At 41.7% G+C, this 20,719-nt stretch overlaps 2 protein-coding genes across 2 annotated transcripts; one reads left to right on the top strand and one right to left on the bottom strand.

Annotated features, from left to right (window-relative positions):
• Positions 1-11,619: 11,619 nt before the first annotated feature.
• Positions 11,620-12,624, bottom strand: LOC125765153 (uncharacterized). Its single transcript, XM_049430057.1, has 2 exons — positions 11,869-12,624; positions 11,620-11,778 (listed from the first exon to the last, which is right to left on the bottom strand). Exons 1-2 carry the CDS (start codon positions 12,393-12,395, stop codon positions 11,664-11,666), a joined length of 642 nt encoding a protein of 213 aa, XP_049286014.1. The 5' UTR covers positions 12,396-12,624; the 3' UTR covers positions 11,620-11,663.
• A 5,900-nt stretch (positions 12,625-18,524) lies between these two features.
• LOC125764999 (uncharacterized) lies at positions 18,525-20,639 on the top strand. The gene has a single exon (XM_049429811.1). It carries the CDS (start codon positions 18,741-18,743, stop codon positions 20,637-20,639), a length of 1,899 nt encoding a protein of 632 aa, XP_049285768.1. The 5' UTR covers positions 18,525-18,740.
• The last annotated feature ends 80 nt before the right edge of the window (positions 20,640-20,719 follow it).

The raw sequence follows: 20,719 nt of genomic DNA, 5'->3' as shown, positions 1-20,719 counted from the left end.
TCGGAACCGTATGCGCTCGTGCTCTATTGCTCTTTCACATTGTACATGTGGCGTATGTGTGTGTTTGTGCGCGTTTCCGTTCCGTCATTCCTACCGCCAGCCAGTACGTTGAATGTTTTCGGGTCGGCCATCTCCTTTCCTCCCAGCAGCGCATCCCAATTTAAAGAAACCACCTGATCGAATTATGCAACGTGCGCATTGTAATGCAAAATGCGCGTTGTCGATAACGATCGATGTTGCGTTCCGTCGTTGGTTTTCCGGGGTGATTTTTAGGGGTTTTTTTTCTTAAGGTGGGGTGGAGAGCTATTGGTCCAATTGAACGCGTGACGGGGAGTACGGATGATGAAGTGCGCACTTGTTCCGATCACTACTGGTTTGGCTAATGATATCATTTCGGGCTCCACTCAAACGCGTTTTCGTAATGATGGGGTTTTTTTGTTTATTCGACCAGAAGCATCTGCCGCGTATTATCGATGAGTGCGGAAGTCGTACGTACGTGGTACAAAACAACCGAAAAAATCACACTCCTAATCGGGAAGTCCCAATCCCAATCGGGATCCATCATCAGCCGTGTGGATGTTTTGTTTCCATATATTCATAAGCGCTTGGTCCTAATTTATAAATCATTTTCAGCCCAACAGTTTGAACCGACCTAAGCACGATTTCACGTAATAATTATGGGTGATGAGCACCCGGCGGGGCCCTTCGAAGCGAAGATGAATGTTATAAATCTTCTTATAAATCAGTATGAACAAAGCATAAAGCCGAAAAGGGATCGTTATCGATTAACAGAAATGTCTAATTAATTATTTATTGCTTCTGGTTGCCTCCGTTTATGGTAATGATGAATGGGTTCGAACAGTTGGAGAATTAGTTTTTCCCATCCGCATCCTCTTGGTGGATGGTATTTTAGTAAAATGAAAGTAATTTATTATTTAAAAAAACAAACAACAATAACAAAACTCCTGCCGATAATACAAACAATGTCATGCGCATTAAGATCCGCTCCACAAAGTGGTCACACATTTTCGTACAAGATAAACAATTAATTTCTCCATCCATCCATCCGTGTGTGGCTGTGTGTTTTTTATTGCATTGCGATTGCACTTTACCGTCAGCTTCCCGATGGCTTCGAAGATGCACTTTATCGACTTTCGCTTTGTTAAAACGATGCCCGAGGCTACGTGAGGTTATGCGTGCGTGGTGTTTTGCTGGCTGGTTGTTTTATTGCACCATCTTTGTTTCGCCCGTCCGTTGCATCCTCAAGTGTCCTGGTCGCAGGTGCGCTGCAACCGATCGCAATCACCTTCCCGTATGAGGCGGAAGATCTCCTCCAGCCCGAGCCGTCCGGTCCATTCCGATGGTGTCCTGTAGGAAAGCCGACAGTGAAAGTGATGAATGCGATGAGTAAACGGCTGCCAACCGGGAATACCGGAATACCACAAAGCGCACAGTATATAACGTAGTATAACGCCGACCGACCGGCTACTTACTCGCTGACAATTTTCCACAGCATCTTGTGAACCGCGTCCGTACCCGGACCGGACATTCCTTGGCGAGCGAGCTGACAGAGCAGCTTCCAGTCACAGCCCAGCAGCTTGCCGGTGTCCATTAAACGGTTCATGCCCTCCACATCGTCGCCGGTCTCCGAACCGGTGCGGACCACCGTTTCGCGCTGCTCGAGCGCATTAAGCTTGCGGAGCAGTTTGACCAGTGCCACCGGATCCGCACCGAGGCCACGCTGGGCTAGAACGAATCGTGGCACATCCTGTCCGAGACTGCGCTGACGTTGGCCGGTGCCGGATAAACCTGCTCCGCTGACAGGTGTCGGTGTCTGTAGTTGAACTGGTGGTCTGATAAAAAGTAAAAGAAAGTAAACCGCAAGAACGATCACTTATCCGTTGGTAAGGTGAAATATGTCGAGCGATTTAACAATTTTAACGGCCGTACATAGTGTTGGGTCAAGAGCGAAAGAGGTACCTCAATCGCTCCGCTCATATTATTGTGCGCGCTCCCGCACAGCCCACGGGAAAAAGAGGTAGCTCCGTACGGAGCGCTACACACAGGAGCGATTGTGCGATGCGCTCCCATTTGAAAATTTCCTAAGGCTATAGCCCTAGTTTTTTTTTGGAAATTTAGCAAAATTTTATAAATGTGAAATATTTTAATGGGAAGTTGTTGCAATAAGTTTCTTTTCACTTAAATAGTGCTTTAAATTAAAAAAAGAATAAAAAATCAGAAAAAAAATTTAAAAAAAAATTTCAACTCGAAAATTTCACAAGGCTTACCCATTAGGTTTTTATTGGAAAATTTTGCAAAAAAAATTAAATTGATTTGTTTTAATGCCAATGGGTTGCAATGTGTTTCTGTTCACTCAAATAATGCTTGAAATAAAAAAAGAGTGAAAAATAATAAAAAAATCAAAACATTAAAACAAAAATGAAAATTTTCCTCATTTTTGCACCAAATTTTGCCTATAACTCGGTCGGTATCCAACGGATCTCCAATTTTTAACCTGTGGTCGATAGATGGCACCAATGGCTACATTTTCTTCTTGGACAGCCATGCCCTCAGATGTCTGTGCCAGAAGTTATTCGAGGAACCAAGTTCCTTAACCTGTTTGAGAAAATGTAAAATTTTCTCATTTTTGCACCAAGTTTTGCCTATAACTCGGTCGGTATCCAACGGATCTCCAATTTTTAACCTGTGGTCGATAGATGGCACCAATGGCTACATTTTCTTCTTGGACAGCCATGCCCTCAGATGTCTGTGCCAGAAGTTATTCGAGGAACCAAGTTCCTTACCCTGTTTCAGAAAATGTAAAATTTTCCTCATTTTTGAGCAATGTAGCAAAAATTTTAAATGCGATATATTTTGATGGGAATTTGTTGCAATAAGTTTCTTTTCACTTAAATAGTGCTTTAAATTAAAAAAAGAATAAAAAATCAGAAAAAAAATTTTAAAAAAATTTCAACTCGAAAATTTCATAAGGCTTACCCCTTACGATTTTTTTGGGAAATTTTGCAAAAAAAATTAAATTGTTTTATTTTAATGCCAATGGGTCGCAATGAGTTTCTTTTCACTCAAATAATGCTTAAAATAAAAGAAAGAGTGAAAAATAATAAAAAAATCAAAAAAATTAAAAAAAAAATGAAAATTTTCCTCATTTTTGCACAAAGTTTTGCCTATAACTCGATCGGTATCCAACGAACCGCCAATCTTTAACCTGTGGTCGATAGATGGCACCAATGGCTACATTTTCTTCTTGGACAGCCATGCCCTCAGATATCTGTGCCAGAAGTTATTCGAGGAACCAACTTCTATACCCTGTTTGAGAAAATGTAAAATTTTCTCATTTTTGCACCAAGTTTTGCCTATAACTCGATCGGTATCCAACGGATCTCCAATCTTTAACTTGTGGTCGATAGATGGCACCAATGGCTACATTTTCTTCTTGGACAGCCATGCCCTCAGATGTCTGTGCCAGAAGTTATTCGAGGAACCAAGTTCCTTACCCTGTTTCAGAAAATGTAAAATTTTCTCATTTTTGCACCAAGTTTTGCCTATAACTCGGTCGGTATCCAACGGATCTCCAATCTTTAACTTGTGGTCGATAGATGGCACCAATGGCTAGATTTTCTTCTTGGATGGCCATGCCCTCAGATGTCTGTGCCAGAAGTTATTCGAGGAACCAAGTTCCTTACCCTGTTTGAGAAAATGTAAAATTTTCCTCATTTTTGAGCAATGTAGCAAAAATTTTAAATGCGATATATTTTGATGGGAATTTGTTGCAATAAGTTTCTTTTCACTTAAATAGTGCTTTAAATTAAAAAAAGAATAAAAAATCAGAAAAAAAAATTTTAAAAAAATTTCAACTCGAAAATTTCATAAGGCTTACCCCTTACGATTTTTTTGGGAAATTTTGCAAAAAAAATTAAATTGTTTTATTTTAATGCCAATGGGTTGCAATGAGTTTCTTTTCACTCAAATAATGCTTAAAATAAAAAAAAGAGTGAAAAAAAATTAAAAAATCAAAAAATTAAAAAAAAATGAAAATTTTCCTCATTTTTGCACAAAGTTTTGCCTATAACTCGATCGGTATCCAACGAATCGCCAATCTTTAACCTGTGGTCGATAGATGGCACCAATGGCTACATTTTCTTCTTGGACAGCCATGCCCTCAAAAGTCTGTGCCAGAAGTTATTCGAGGAACCAAGTTCCTTACCCTGTTTGAGAAAATGTAAAATTTTCCTCATTTTTGCTCCAAATTTTGCCTATAACTCGGTCGGTATCCAACGGATCTCCAATCTTTAACCTGTGGTCGATAGATGGCACCAATGGCTACATTTTCTTCTTGGACAGCCATGCCCTCAGATGTCTGTGCCAGAAGTTATTCGAGGAACCAAGTTCCTTACCCTGTTTCAGAAAATGTAAAATTTTCCTCATTTTTGAGCAATGTAGCAAAAATTTTAAATGCGATATATTTTGATGGGAATTTGTTGCAATAAGTTTCTTTTCACTTAAATAGTGCTTTAAATTAAAAAAAGAATAAAAAATCAGAAAAAAAATTTTAAAAAAATATCAACTCGAAAATTTCATAAGGCTTACCCCTTACGATTTTTTTGGGAAATTTTGCAAAAAAAAATAAATTGTTTTATTTTAATGCCAATGGGTTGCAATGAGTTTCTTTTCACTCAAATAATGCTTAAAATAAAAAAAGAGTGAAAAATAATTAAAAAATTAAAAAATTAAAAAAAAATGAAAATTTTCCTCATTTTTGCACCAAGATTTGCCTATAACTCGATCGGTATCCAACGAACCGCCAATCTTTAACCTGTGGTCGATAGATGGCACCAATGGCTACATTTTCTTCTTGGACAGCCATGCCCTCAGATATCTGTGCCAGAAGTTATTCGAGGAACCAACTTCTATACCCTGTTTGAGAAAATGTAAAATTTTCTCATTTTTGCACCAAGTTTTGCCTATAACTCGGTCGGTATCCAACGGATCTCCAATCTTTAACCTGTGGTCGATAGATGGCACCAATGGCTACATTTTCTTCTTGGACGGCTATGCCCTCAGATGTCTGTGCCAGAAGTTATTCGAGGAACCAAGTTCCTTACCCTGTTTGAGAAAATGTAAAATTTTCCTCATTTTTGAGCAATGTAGCAAAAATTTTAAATGCGATATATTTTGATGGGAATTTGTTGCAATAAGTTTCTTTTCACTTAAATAGTGCTTTAAATTAAAAAAAGAATAAAAAATCAGAAAAAAAATTTTTAAAAAATATCAACTCGAAAATTTCATAAGGCTTACCCCTTACGATTTTTTTGGGAAATTTTGCAAAAAAAAATAAATTGTTTTATTTTAATGCCAATGGGTTGCAATGAGTTTCTTTTCACTCAAATAATGCTTAAAATAAAAAAAGAGTGAAAAATAATTAAAAAATTAAAAAATTTAAAAAAAATGAAAATTTTCCTCATTTTTGCACCAAGATTTGCCTATAACTCGATCGGTATCCAACGAACCGCCAATCTTTAACCTGTGGTCGATAGATGGCACCAATGGCTACATTTTCTTCTTGGACAGCCATGCCCTCAGATATCTGTGCCAGAAGTTATTCGAGGAACCAACTTCTATACCCTGTTTGAGAAAATGTAAAATTTTCTCATTTTTGCACCAAGTTTTGCCTATAACTCGGTCGGTATCCAACGGATCTCCAATCTTTAACCTGTGGTCGATAGATGGCACCAATGGCTACATTTTCTTCTTGGACGGCTATGCCCTCAGATGTCTGTGCCAGAAGTTATTCGAGGAACCAAGTTCCTTACCCTGTTTGAGAAAATGTAAAATTTTCCTCATTTTTGAGCAATGTAGCAAAAATTTTAAATGCGATATATTTTGATGGGAATTTGTTGCAATAAGTTTCTTTTCACTTAAATAGTGCTTTAAATTAAAAAAAGAATAAAAAATCAGAAAAAAAATTTTAAAAAAATTTCAACTCGAAAATTTCATAAGGCTTACCCCTTACGATTTTTTTGGGAAATTTTGCAAAAAAAATTAAATTGTTTTATTTTAATGCCAATGGGTTGCAATGAGTTTCTTTTCACTCAAATAATGCTTGAAATAAAAAAAGAGTGAAAAATAATTAAAAAATTAAAAAATTTAAAAAAAAATGAAAATTTTCCTCATTTTTGCACCAAGATTTGCCTATAACTCGATCGGTATCCAACGAATCGCCAATCTTTAACCTGTGGTCGATAGATGGCACCAATGGCTACATTTTCTTCTTGGACAGCCATGCCCTCAGAAGTCTGTGCCAGAAGTTATTCGAGGAACCAAGTTCCTTACCCTGTTTGAGAAAATGTAAAATTTTCCTCATTTTTGCTCCAAATTTTGCCTATAACTCGGTCGGTATCCAACGAATCTGCAATTTTTAACCTGTGGTCGATAGATGGCACCAATGGCTACATTTTCTTCTTGGACAGCCATGCCCTCAGATGTCTGTGCCAGAAGTTAATCGAGGAACCAAGTTCCTTACCCTGTTTCAGAAAATGTAAAATTTTCTCATTTTTGCACCAAGTTTTGCCTATAACTCGGTCGGTATCCAACGGATCTCCAATCTTTAACCTGTGGTCGATAGATGGCACCAATGGCTACATTTTCTTCTTGGACAGCCATGCTCTCAGATGTCTGTGCCAGAAGTTATTCGAGGAACCAAGTTCCTTACCCTGTTTCAGAAAATGTAAAATTTTCCTCATTTTTGAGCAATGTAGCAAAAATTTTAAATGCGATATATTTTGATGGGAATTTGTTGCAATAAGTTTCTTTTCACTTAAATAGTGCTTTAAATTAAAAAAAGAATAAAAAATCAGAAAAAAAATTTAAAAAAATTTCAACTCGAAAATTTCATAAGGCTTACCCCTTACGATTTTTTTGGGAAATTTTGCAAAAAAAATTAAATTGTTTTATTTTAATGCCAATGGGTTGCAATGAGTTTCTTTTCACTCAAATAATGCTTAAAATAAAAAAAGAGTGAAAAATAATTAAAAAATTAAAAAATTTAAAAAAAAATTGAAAATTTTCCTCATTTTTGCACCAAGATTTGCCTATAACTCGATCGGTATCCAACGAACCGCCAATCTTTAACCTGTGATCGATAGATGGCACCAATGGCTACATTTTCTTCTTGGACAGCCATGCCCTCAGATATCTGTGCCAGAAGTTATTCGAGGAACCAACTTCTATACCCTGTTTGAGAAAATGTAAAATTTTCTCATTTTTGCACCAAGTTTTGCCTATAACTCGGTCGGTATCCAACGGATCTCCAATCTTTAACCTGTGGTCGATAGATGGCACCAATGGCTACATTTTCTTCTTGGACGGCTATGCCCTCAGATGTCTGTGCCAGAAGTTATTCGAGGAACCAAGTTCCTTACCCTGTTTGAGAAAATGTAAAATTTTCCTCATTTTTGAGCAATGTAGCAAAAATTTTAAATGCGATATATTTTGATGGGAATTTGTTGCAATAAGTTTCTTTTCACTTAAATAGTGCTTTAAATTAAAAAAAGAATAAAAAATCAGAAAAAAAATTTAAAAAAAATTTCAACTCGAAAATTTCATAAGGCTTACCCCTTACGATTTTTTTGGGAAATTTTGCAAAAAAAATTAAATTGTTTTATTTTAATGCCAATGGGTTGCAATGAGTTTCTTTTCACTCAAATAATGCTTAAAATAAAAAAAGAGTGAAAAATAATTAAAAAATTAAAAAATTTAAAAAAAAATTGAAAATTTTCTCATTTTTGCACCAAGTTTTGCCTATAACTCGATCGGTATCCAACGAATCGCCAATCTTTAACCTGTGGTCGATAGATGGCACCAATGGCTACATTTTCTTCTTGGACAGCCATGCCCTCAGATGTCTGTGCCAGAAGTTATTCGAGGAACCAAGTTCCTTACCCTGTTTGAGAAAATGTAAAATTTTCCTCATTTTTGAGCAATGTAGCAAAAATTTTAAATGCGATATATTTTGATGGGAATTTGTTGCAATAAGTTTCTTTTCACTTAAATAGTGCTTTAAATTAAAAAAAAGAATAAAAAATCAGAAAAAAAATTTAAAAAAAATTTCAACTCGAAAATTTCATAAGGCTTACCCCTTACGATTTTTTTGGGAAATTTTGCAAAAAAAATTAAATTGTTTTATTTTAATGCCAATGGGTTGCAATGAGTTTCTTTTCACTCAAATAATGCTTAAAATAAAAAAAGAGTGAAAAATAATTAAACAATTAAAAAATTTAAAAAAAAATGAAAATTTTCCTCATTTTTGCACCAAGATTTGCCTATAACTCGATCGGTATCCAACGAACCGCCAATCTTTAACCTGTGGTCGATAGATGGCACCAATGGCTACATTTTCTTCTTGGACAGCCATGCCCTCAGATATCTGTGCCAGAAGTTATTCGAGGAACCAACTTCTATACCCTGTTTGAGAAAATGTAAAATTTTCTCATTTTTGCACCAAGTTTTGCCTATAACTCGGTCGGTATCCAACGGATCTCCAATCTTTAACCTGTGGTCGATAGATGGCACCAATGGCTACATTTTCTTCTTGGACGGCTATGCCCTCAGATGTCTGTGCCAGAAGTTATTCGAGGAACCAAGTTCCTTACCCTGTTTGAGAAAATGTAAAATTTTCCTCATTTTTGAGCAATGTAGCAAAAATTTTAAATGCGATATATTTTGATGGGAATTTGTTGCAATAAGTTTCTTTTCACTTAAATAGTGCTTTAAATTAAAAAAAGAATAAAAAATCAGAAAAAAAATTTTAAAAAAATTTCAACTCGAAAATTTCATAAGGCTTACCCCTTACGATTTTTTTGGGAAATTTTGCAAAAAAAATTAAATTGTTTTATTTTAATGCCAATGGGTTGCAATGAGTTTCTTTTCACTCAAATAATGCTTAAAATAAAAAAAGAGTGAAAAATAATTAAAAAATTAAAAAATTTAAAAAAAAATGAAAATTTTCCTCATTTTTGCACCAAGTTTTGCCTATAACTCGATCGGTATCCAACGAATCGCCAATCTTTAACCTGTGGTCGATAGATGGCACCAATGGCTACATTTTCTTCTTGGACAGCCATGCCCTCAGATGTCTGTGCCAGAAGTTATTCGAGGAACCAAGTTCCTTACCCTGTTTGAGAAAATGTAAAATTTTCCTCATTTTTGCTCTAAATTTTGCCTATAACTCGGTCGGTATCCAACGGATCTCCAATCTTTAACCTGTGGTCGATAGATGGCATCAATGGCTACATTTTTTTCTTGGACAGCCATGCCCTCAGATATCTGTGCCAGAAGTTATTCGAGGAACCAAGTTCCTTACCCTGTTTCAGAAAATGTAAAATTTTCCTCATTTTTGAGCAATGTAGCAAAAATTTTAAATGCGATATATTTTGATGGGAATTTGTTGCAATAAGTTTCTTTTCACTTAAATAGTGCTTTAAATTAAAAAAAGAATAAAAAATCAGAAAAAAATTTTAAAAAAATTTCAACTCGAAAATTTCATAAGGCTTACCCCTTACGATTTTTTTGGGAAATTTTGCAAAAAAAATTAAATTGTTTTATTTTAATGCCAATGGGTTGCAATGAGTTTCTTTTCACTCAAATAATGCTTAAAATAAAAAAAAGAGTGAAAAATAATAAAAAAATCAAAAAATTAAAAAAAAATGAAAATTTTCCTCATTTTTGCACCAAGTTTTGCCTATAACTCGGTTGGTATCCAACGAATCGCCAATCTTTAACCTGTGGTCGATAGATGGCACCAATGGCTACATTTTCTTCTTTGACAGCCATGCCCTCAGAAGTCTGTGCCAGAAGTTATTCGAGGAACCAAGTTCCTTACCCTATATGAGAAAATGTAAAATTTTCCTCATTTTTGCACCAAGTTTTGCCTATAACTCGGTCGGTATCCAACGGATCGCCAATCTTTAACCTGTGGTCGATAGATGGCACCAATGGCTACATTTTCTTCTTGGACAGCCATGCCCTCAGAAGTCTGTGCCAGAAGTTATTCGAGGAACCAAATTCCTTACCCTGTTTGAGAAAATGTAAAATTTTCTTGATTTTTGCACCAAGTTTTGCCTATAACTCGGTCGGTATCCAACGAATCTCCAATCTTTAACCTGTGGTCGATAGATGGCACTAATGGCTACATTTTCTTCTTGGCTAAAGCTCACGGGAGCTGTATCGCAGGAATCGCTCCTGCGTGCAGCGCTCCTTGTTGTGCGAAACTTCGCTCCTGGGAGCGCATCGCACAATCGCTCCTGTGTGCAGCGCTCCGTGTGGAGCTACCTCAAGCGCACCGCACACTTTAGAGAGCGAGAGCGGTGCGCTCCGCTCTTGCAAAAGAGCTACTTGACCCAACACTAGCCGCACAGCTTGTGGAGTAAGGCTAAGCGTGGATGGTATGCTAAAGTGGAAGTCTTTGGTTCAAATCTCAAACCCAAATGAACCAAATAAATTTTTTCTCTGCACAGAAAGATATTATGTTAGGTTCAACTTCGATCTGTAAACACTTACAAAAAAAGATTAAAGCCGGCCTTAGCGTTGTTGAACTTCGATTTATGACAGGGTCATCATCACACACCTAGTGTAACCCTCTCTCGCCCCTCCTTCCTTAACCGTGACCGCACCATAAACTCCAATTGGACTCACGTGGAGCCGTGGGATCCGTGGCTCACCCGAACTTTTAGAAACCCCTTCGTCAAGAGGTTAAATGCATCCCACACAACAGGTGACTGCATGCGTGTAGGTGCAGATTTCTTGTGTATAGGTATAAATTTCCACGCGCCATTGCATGGTGAAGCGCATCATCGTCGTCGTCATCGTCAAACGTCATCGTGGCCCTCATGTGCGTGCGCTCAGTCGCGGTTCATTCATCTTTCATAACTGATGTAACATGTCAAAGGCGCTGGCCACGATGACGAAGAAATGCGAATGGCCACAGGAGAAAAGAAGAAAAAAAAGCGAAAATCTTAACAAACCAAGTGATGCAAAAAAAGAAACAACAGCGGAACGGAAGAAAGGGGGTGAAATGTGGAGTAAGCAAGCCAGGCAAGCCAGGCGCTGTGGAAACACGTTTTCACTTTCGTCGAACCGACCGACCGTTGCTACTGGCCCGCGGCACGAAAGACGCGCTCTCTAGCGATACACCTCGTATGTATGCGCGATCGAGCGCCTTCGTGTATGTGTGTGGATAAGCGCGTCTTAAAGTAGGCTGTCGGATATCTTCTATAGCCCCACGCGTACACCTCCTATTTGCTCGTTTGCTGCCGCTTTGCTTTGCATTGTTTTCACAATTTTCACCTTTCTTCTTTTGCGCACTGCGACGCACTACATAATCTCGGTACGGTGAATTTGCCGTGTGTGTGTGTGTACGCAGCTCATTTGCTGCGCATCTCCCCCCGGTGGCAGTAGGAGAGGAAGGCGAAATTACGCCAGAAAGTTGGCAAAAATTGGCTGGAGCCCGTTTTTCAGTGCCGGCAAATAATTGTGCAGTACCCAAAAAGGGGTTGAAGCAAAAAGAGAAAAAAAAATGACAATGCTCCGATGCGCCATTACGGCATCGGCATTCAATGCAAAACAAGGTTTAAAGCGTAGCGTAGTACTTACTGCGTAGCGTTCGGGTTGATGTAAACGACCTGTGGCGTGAGTGCCGATATTAGCAACCCGATCGGAATGGCTGCACTCAGAACGTGAATGATTTTCTTCCACGGTGAAAAGCTGCACGGATGAGAGTATGCGAGATAATTAGTTTGACATTTGCACTATCGCACCAACGAACTGAAAGGTGAAGTCTCCCTCTTGCCTTACCTTTTCAGATGAGCATCCTCTTTGCCGATCAGCTTTATGTCCGTTAGACCACCAATTCCATTGTTTGTTTCGGTGCTTTCTGTACTAACGCCACTACTACTGCTACTACTAACGCCACTACTATTGCTTACTGTCACTGGATCAACGCTAAAAGCGCCCTCTGCCGGAGTGCGATCGAACGAGTAAGGATGATTCTTGGACGGTGTCGGAAAAACGTACGTCGGATGACGTCCATAATGCTGTACCTCAAATGATCCCGTCGAAGAAAATGGCGTTTCACCCCCCTTTGGACGTTGGTTCTTGGTGCCTTCGCTGGATTCATTCTCCTCTTCCGGAATCCATTTCCACTTACCCTTGGGCGATGGGAACTGTGGTGCAGTTTCCTGTGGGAATTTTATCTGCACTTGCTGGTGCTGGTGCCGTACCGTCGGTGTCGTCCAGGTGTATTTGTGATCCCATTTTCCGGACTCCTCCGAGGAAACGCTCGCGGATGGGGTTTTAGTGTACCCGCTCGACGATAGTCCCATACCACCGGCATACCACCGTGAGTCACCGTCGGAAAGTCCGGTAGGATAGGATGCATCAACCGTGCCAGTAGTTGCACTGCCCGGTGCCGTATTTTCCTCGTTGAAAAATGGTACCACTTCGGGCGATGGGACAAACTCCTTGGTAAATTGTCCCTCGGAACTGGTGCAAAATTCAAACGCTTTTTATTGTTGTGCTTCATGAATGGATGCATTTGTGCAATCTATACCTGCCATTGGTGATATTACGCCGTGGTGCGGCACTGGCATAAAGCTGTCGCTTCCGGTAGCCGGATATCTGGTGCTGAACCGAACGATCGTTCACGATCGTCGATGTGCCACGGCCTGGGTACAAATGTCCATTTCTGCATTTGATAGGAAAGGAGAAAAACAAAAGTCCATTTCTTATTCCATCAGCATAAGACCGCAAAACATTCAACACTTGTTTGGTTTTTGCATTCCAACACGCTGGTTTCCAGCGGCTTTGCTACGTTAGCAGGCGAGGATCCCATTCCTGGAATGAAAACATCTCAACCGAACAGCAAATTCCTGGCTCGTGGGTTGTATAAAAGCATAAAAATGTTACGAAAACGCCCCGAGGTGCTGTATTTTTATTTTATTTGCCGTACCGTTGGTTCCAACCATCAAATCTGCGATCGGTTAGGCAGTGGTGTATTTTGGTTGGAATAAAAAAAATAAATTAAAAAAAAGTTTTTTTATGTTGTGATAAAGAATCACAAAAACCTCGATCAAACATCAAAGAAATTTTATCTTTTTTAGTTAAAAAAATATTAAAATTATTTACAAAAATCATCATGTAAAGCAATTTAATTGACTTCAAAACTTTGCATTTAAATATTATACCTGAAACATGTTTATTTTGTTTCCAATAAACAAACAAAAAAGTCCAAGCACTACTTGTGTTATATACACCACCGTCTCAGCAGCTCGCCCGACTACTGCGATAACAGTGAAAGTGTATCACTTTCTTTAAGGCCTCACTTGATGATGTCTTTCTTTGGTTTCGGTCTGCCTCTGCCTGCTCTTCACCAGTCGTTACGATGTGTGTGTGTGTGTGTTTTTTTTGTTAGTCGTTACCGCTCCAACACACAAAAAACAACGTACACACGGCCACGGTACACGCAATCCATTTAACACCGCATGCGTGTATATTGTAACGGTGGGGTGGGATTTTGTATCTTCCGCGATTCATGCCATGAATCTTGCTGGGTGGCAAACTGAGAGCAATTTACCGAAAACCCCCGCCCTTCGCCGTTGTTTCATCCTTTCCATCGACTTTTGCACGATCACGTGCGATGGGAAGGATTGAAACATCGTTCGGTTTTATTGTTTTCGAAAAACGGGCTAACAAAAATTTACAAATTGAAAGATCACCAAAAAGTAACCAAAAACATCACCGAATCTTCGAGCCGAATTTCCGATCCGACATTTGTGATCAGCATCGGAAGCTACAAGAAAAACAAAAACACAATAATTCCGCATCTTTTTTTCCTTCCACCTGTCTGGGAACGGACTTGGAGCTTGTGTGTGATGAAATAATAAACGAATCGAGCGCGTGTTAGATCCGCGTATTAATGCGCGAATTTTTCACCCCCTCTTTTCACCCCCTGCTTCACACACTTGAACCCGTACGGTGTCCATTGTGTTTTCATTGCTTTCGAAAAGAAGAAAAAAATCAAAACGACACCAATATTTTGCATACGTACGCTGCACGAAAGGACGACAACCCGGTGACCGGTGGTGTTGGGGTTGGATGGGCTGCTGTTGGCGCAGAAGGTGACGGTGCCGAAGGGAAGGAAGTTATGCCAGCGATTGCAACAACTTCCGTCGTTAATGGCGATGACGTTTGGCCGTGCACTGCGCTCACACCGGAATGCTGTTTATGATTGTTGGGAAATGCGGTGAAATTATTTGCAACCAGCAGCTCGCCGGTTGTTGCGGTGGTGGTGAGCGTTTCCTCCACGCCAGGAGAGTAACGTTGGTGCGGTGGCAAAGCGCGCGGTAGGTCATTTACATTGCGTTCATTAACCATCGGTGCAGTTGCATTGGTATGCGGAATGCTTGCGTTTACACGCAGCTGTGCACCGATCGGACCCTCGTTGACATCCTCGTGTACCTCGATCGTTCTGACGAAGGGGACGAGCAGACAGACACACACCAACACCCGCACAGCCGAATGAAACATTGCCGCACAACACATGGTTTAGAACATTGCACGATTTGGAGTACGGAAAATTGCGATTTTTCGGCTTTCGGATAAACTATCAAACGGAACACTAGAAGTTTGAATTCTCACTCTTTCGCTCGGTCCGTGTGTCTACCGACGCACACTGTCACTGTGCGATTAAGAGCATCACTGTACGCTGCTGGCACATTTTATAATGCCCAAAACAAGATGATACCCTTCAGTAAGCAAAAACAGTAGGCAAAACAGTATGGGAGCATTAACCAGAAACCTACCCCCCCGCCCCGGCTGAAAGCACTAAAGCATAATGTCACATCAACGGTTTCGGGTCCGTATTATTGGACCTTCAGCTGAGGATGAATTCATTGGGCGGTATAAGGACCCAAAAGCCCCATTGAAAGCGACACGCTGCAGGACGTTTTGCGTCGAAGCTATTGTTTTGCGCTTTGTTGCAATTGCATCATTGTTCCAACGGTGCACTTGCTCCATTAAGATCAACGCCTAGAAAATGTGTCGCATCGTACGTAATCACGGTATGTGCGTATCGAAAAAAAAGGGGACGGAAAAACAAATAAACAAAAAATCCAAAAGGGATTTTATGTTTGATGCATAACATTCCACGCTGCATAACTTGCGCGCATAGCGAGGCGTTAGTGAGGAGCATTAGCGTTACTTTTGACATAATTTCCGACCGAAAGTTCCGAACCGGTCTCCGTTGACTTGATAGTTCAATCTCGCATTTACGCTTCGTTAGCAAAAGTGATGCATTTTTGTTGTTGTTTTTGCTTTTCTTCACCCAAAATGCGCTTGGCGCATTACTTGTTCGTGGAAAGTAATCTCATTACGGCGCGCGCGCGCGAGGCATTCGCGATGTTTGCGCGCCCTAATGAGTCCCTTTCAACGGGCGGAATTAAGACCGACGGTGAAGGCGTCCGTCCGTGTGGGTCATTGGCAAATGGCCGGCAGGACACACTACCGCGCGTCAGTCAAACAGACCGCCATCTTGAATGATCGCCCCGGAGGTCCTAAACGATCGTCACCGGCACCGGGAGTGCGGATCAGCAGGCGGGTTTGTTGACTTTGGCGCGCGCTCGCACTCGCCCCGGCAGCAAAATTGTTTCCGGCGAATCGGTGATTAACATCAAGCGGGTGTACCATATTTCTCACGCATATTTCGTCCGATAATTATTTCCCTTCTTCGCGTCCGTCCCGACCCACCCAGTTTCGCTTCGGGGTGTTTCGTTTCGTAATAGGTAATCGGGCGCGTTAGGGATGATTCAACTATAACGTAACGCAAAAATTGTTAGTTTTTGATCCCCTTCCCTCCTTGTAACAAAACGTAACGCTCCGTACAACTTAGTAGAACATTTCTTTTAGCTATCGCTTCAGCTTTTTCTCTTATTCTCAAAAAACTAGTTGTCTTCTAATTGTTTTGTCGAGTGATTATCAAAAAGATAAGTTCGTCCTTGGAATATTTTCTGAAGAATTTCCTTGAGGTGTGATGTTTGGGTTAATCATCTTCTATTTTCAAATGATGAAACTGGCGGTCACTTTGTGAGGATTTTTCCACAGAAAACACGGTGAGTTTCATCATTCGAAATAACGTAATAGTTGAATGATCCCTTAGGACCTTCCACCATCCGTTTACCGTTTTGCCAGGGTTGTAAAAGTAGTAACACGTCCATTTTCCGGTTCTATTGATTACTTTCGTGTCAAGTCGTCAGCGTGTTGAGTGAAAGTTACGCGGAATGTTTTCTTTTTGTTTGTATCTTTTGTGTCGCTTTTTTTCTTCTTCTTCTCCCCTTTGGCTCTTCTCTGTTCCTTCCCATATACACACACACACACACAAACACACACGTGTCTGATTGTTTATTGGCCTCGCGAGGTGTTCGATTAGGGTTCGATTGCAGATACTTACGGCATCGTTTTACCACGGAATGAGCATCGGTTTGAAGGGATGGTCATAATGATTTATTCCTCACTCGGTTGGGTGGAACAACTATCAATATCCAACCGCTTTTTTTGTGTTTTGTTTTTTTTTAAAGATGTAAACGAAACGAGGGACGGCGATTGAACATTTCACAATTAATATTCTTCATAGTGTATCGAATGACTACTTTCTTAAATAGTTACAATTTTAATATTTTGTTAAATATTCCATTTTTGATACGACTTTTATAAATTGCTATGTTTTACAAAATACATGCAGTAAAACAACAGTCAAAAAAAATATCAAGGAAAAGAAATTCCTCACAAGCTTGCATAATATTGCTACTAGATGGCGCTGCAAAGCAATGACACATAAGCTTTGGAGTGTGTCTGGGATAAATGCTTCGTTGCTGAAATGCTTATTGCATACATTTAGGAGTAAAAGAAAATTAATACATTCTATTTAAAGTTTACGTTTTACAGACTTTATTACTATACAATACTTTAAATAATTATCACTTCGTTTCTGAATTAAGGAATTTAGGACTAATATGAGTATTCTTAAATATAAAAAAACTATATACTGTTATGTTTTTTAAATAACGTTACAACCATTCCAGTTTCAAAAAAAGAATAAATTTTTCTTTCATTTTTGCTTATATGAACTTGAAATGTGGAATGCTCCGAATGAAATTATGATCACGTGCAATTTTCAATTAGATCGTAAGCATGCATAATTGTACGTCGCCCTCCCACACATACACAAATACCACCATAACAATATGGAAGATCAGTGAAAGCATAACACTATCCACCGACAAGCCGGCACTCGAATCGGGATAAATGAATTGTTGGGCAAATATTGTCACCATTAAGTTCAGCGTTCCGTGACCGTGAACGACTTGACGCACGTTACCGTTCGATATCGTAAGAAAGGCACAAGCATGAAACAATCTGAAAAACCTAAAGCCCCCTCGCCACAGTTCCTTAACAGGCGCGAGCGCACCGCCGCGAAAATCGAATCGCATTCAGCAGCATAATTTTTCACGCCTCGAAATAAAAAGTGAGAGCAAGTGCAAATGTGCAATTGTTTTTGATAATTTTATCAACCTTCGTGGTTGGTGAATCGAAACAAACCGTTTTCGTTTATCTTTCTAATACTGGTGAGTTCTCAGCAGGATTAACACCCGGTGAAGGTTTCACACGGTTCGAACCATTTGGACGTCGTAGTAGCACCGTTAAGACAAACACTACGCCCACTATGTACATGAGTTGGCACCCTGAGGTCAACGAATGCTCCCATTTCTAAGCTAGACAGGCTAGATCGCTCGGAAACAGTCCTTACGGGCATTGGCGCGCTATCACCTTCTCGTAGCAAAAGGGCTCGCGCTTGTCCGGGCGCGCAGGCAAGTTCTGCTTTTCTCCTCCCTAATACTTTCACCTTTATCGGTAAGCTGTGTGTACGCCCTTTTGCGTTGGTGAGCGAAAGGTTTGAAATTAGTTCTCTCCCGTCCCGATCCTCCCGGCGTAGCGGAGTTCTTTCGCCCGGCAGAAGGCACCCAGTGCGGCCGATAGACAGTCGAGAGCTTTCTTTTTCTTTTCCTTTCCGATCGGCTCTTTGTCGTTGTCGGTGGCCGTGTCGGTGCCTTAAGCAAGTCATGCACGGTCACCAAACATCCTATGTATATCAACGCTCCGGCAACAAACGCCGCCTTTGGGGCGGGTTTTGTTCGATGCAATTTTCTTTCTTTCCATGCCTTTATACCCTGTAGCCCGGTCTGGTGTCGGGGACACACGAAGGGTGAGAGAAATGGCACCACCAGCAATCGAGACTGGTACGCTCGAGGAGATGGTTCGGCGCTTCAATGTTGTGGCTGCTGCTCGTTCCAGCCAGCTGAGCTCGGCAAGTCGTTTTCCCGCGGTTGTGCGCGCGCGCGCGCCTGCACACACTGAAGCGTGCTGCCAGGAAAGTCAACTATATTAGTAGGACAACCAGTCTCCACCACTTCAGTCATCTGGGCGTGATGTGCGAGTATTGATTAGACGCACGAGCTAACGTCAAACGCGGTGCCAGAACACGTCGTTGAAGTCTCCCGTCGGAGTGATTTGTTGCGTGAATTAGGAGCGGTTCTGTGTGGAGCGCAGAGAACACAAAGAATACGAAAGCTGTGCGTGTGTGTGTGTGTGGGTGAGAACAAAGTGAAGCCATCAAAATGGGTGGCAAGTTGAAATGTGGTTGGTGGTGCTGTGTGCTGTGGCTGTGCTCGTACGGGTTCGGATGTCTAAAGGCAGAAACGATACATTTTACCAACTCTCCGAAGCTGATCATGGCGTCGAAGAACTTTACCACGTACGAAATTGAGGTGCCCGGTTCGAAACCTATCACCATCATCGAAGCCACCGATCCGTACGATCGTGGCTCGTCTAATGGGCGACCGTTGGACACGTTCCCCAAGGAAGTGCAACTGCCCGGTGGTCCAACGACAAGCTTCCGGACGAGCACCGGACTAAGCGTAAGCAGACCTGCGAACGAACAGAGCTCGGCTTCCTCCAGCGAACAATCGACCGGTTCCCGAAAAACGCTCTACTCACCGGAGCTGTTGAACAAATTTCTCAAAGAGTACTCCGAGAAGCTGCGCAACGCTGATTCCGCCACGAGAAAGCGCCTGAACGAGATCACGATGATCAACAACAGCGTTAATCGAAACCAGAACGAGCTCCCAGGTGTGGGAAGTGCGGACGAGAATCAGTACAGAAATAAACATCCCCACCTGGATGCTATTCAGGCCGAGAGTCAAAACGACACCGACGAACGCTTGCCGGTAGATGAGCCAAAAACGGAGGACGAGTTCGTGTTTAACGACACACACGAGCGGCATGTGATGAGCGGTTTGGGAGCTACCAGCAACAAGCGCTGGTACCAGGAGCCAGCACTGGGGGGCTATCAAACGCAACCCCAACAAACCCACAGCCACAAAAACCACCCGTGGAACATTAAGGACGGTTGGGTGAGTCTCGAAGCAGTGCCGTGGTCTGAAAGTAAGGTATCAAAGTGGCACGCTAGCGGTTCGATGTCGGAGTTGAACAAAAACTCGCCCGGAAAGGTTACGGCGATGCAGCACGCTTTGGACAAGTACTGGAACACGGGTAGTGTAGCGAGTGAGGAAACTCCTAAGTACAAACCAGTCGCTACGTCGGGATCGATCGGTTCGTCGAGCTACTACAACGGGAACGGTGACGATGACTACGGGTATGGAGCGTTGCATAGCGACAATAGAGCACCGGTGAACCGGTTACCACCAAGCTCGGTAACTCCTACCGAGTCGCTCTACAACCGAAGGCGTCCCATCGCAACGCTCTACAGCGATCGTCCGGATCCGGAGCGTGGCAGACCGACAGCTCCTCCGCAACCACAACTTGACAGCTGGTACGATCAGCAGCTGCATACGAGCAATCCGTACGATTCGATGAAAGCTTACCACGACCAGGGTCCCAATCCCACGGCCAGCATCTCCAATCGCGACATCATCACCGATGGTCGTCCGGCAAATTTCCCCAAATTTGCTCCAGATCGTCCCGGACAGGGCGGCGGATACAGTGTCGACGACCACAATCCACCGAGCGAACGAGTACGACCAGTTTCCTACCCCGATCGTGGCAACGGCGAATGGGTACTGATCTCCACCACCAAAGGCTACCAATATCCCAAACGACGGCACGGACAGCGTGCGATCACGTTCTCGCCCGCCACATCCACCAGCCATCAGACGGTCAAGCTGACGGTGTTGCCCATGAAGAATGCAATCGATATGACCACCTCGCACAACGGGCTTATCGAGGTGTCCTCCTCGACACAAACGGTTGAGGATGCGGTAAAGCAGCAAAAGAGCAAACGCAAGGGTCAGTATCCCGGTTCGACGGCAACCAGTCTCGTGGGTCAGAAGAAGAAAAAACATTCGGCAGCGGTGTCACCTGCGGGCCAAACCTTCTCACTAATGCGTCGCGATGCGTCCCAGGACAGTTCGGCCGTGTTGGCGGCAGTTGGTGCGGGTATGGTACCGGCCACTATGGCCATCCTGGCACCGATGGTACTTGGGCGAAAGAAAAAATAATGCGAAAAAGGAAAACACAGACACAAAACCGCTGCACCATTACTCAGTAAGAGGCGAGATAAATTATTTATTTCTGTAGT

Source organism: Anopheles funestus, chromosome 2RL (assembly GCF_943734845.2).
Source record: "Anopheles funestus chromosome 2RL, idAnoFuneDA-416_04, whole genome shotgun sequence".
Lineage (NCBI taxonomy): Eukaryota > Metazoa > Arthropoda > Insecta > Diptera > Culicidae > Anopheles > Anopheles funestus.
Note: the sequence above shows the minus strand (reverse complement) of the source record. Positions and strands in the feature narration are given on the sequence as shown.

What these genes read in the sequence shown, in the direction of transcription:
- LOC125765153 (XM_049430057.1), bottom strand. Translation starts at nt 12,395, where the DNA reads ATGGGACTATCGTCGAGCGGGTACACTAAAACCCCATCCGCGAGCGTT. An exon ending in GAGGATGCTCATCTGAAAAG is followed by an intron (nt 11,779 to 11,868) that starts GTAAGGCAAGAG and finishes TCATCCGTGCAG; the next exon opens with CTTTTCACCGTGGAAGAAAA.
- LOC125764999 (XM_049429811.1), top strand. Translation starts at nt 18,741, where the DNA reads ATGGGTGGCAAGTTGAAATGTGGTTGGTGGTGCTGTGTGCTGTGGCTG.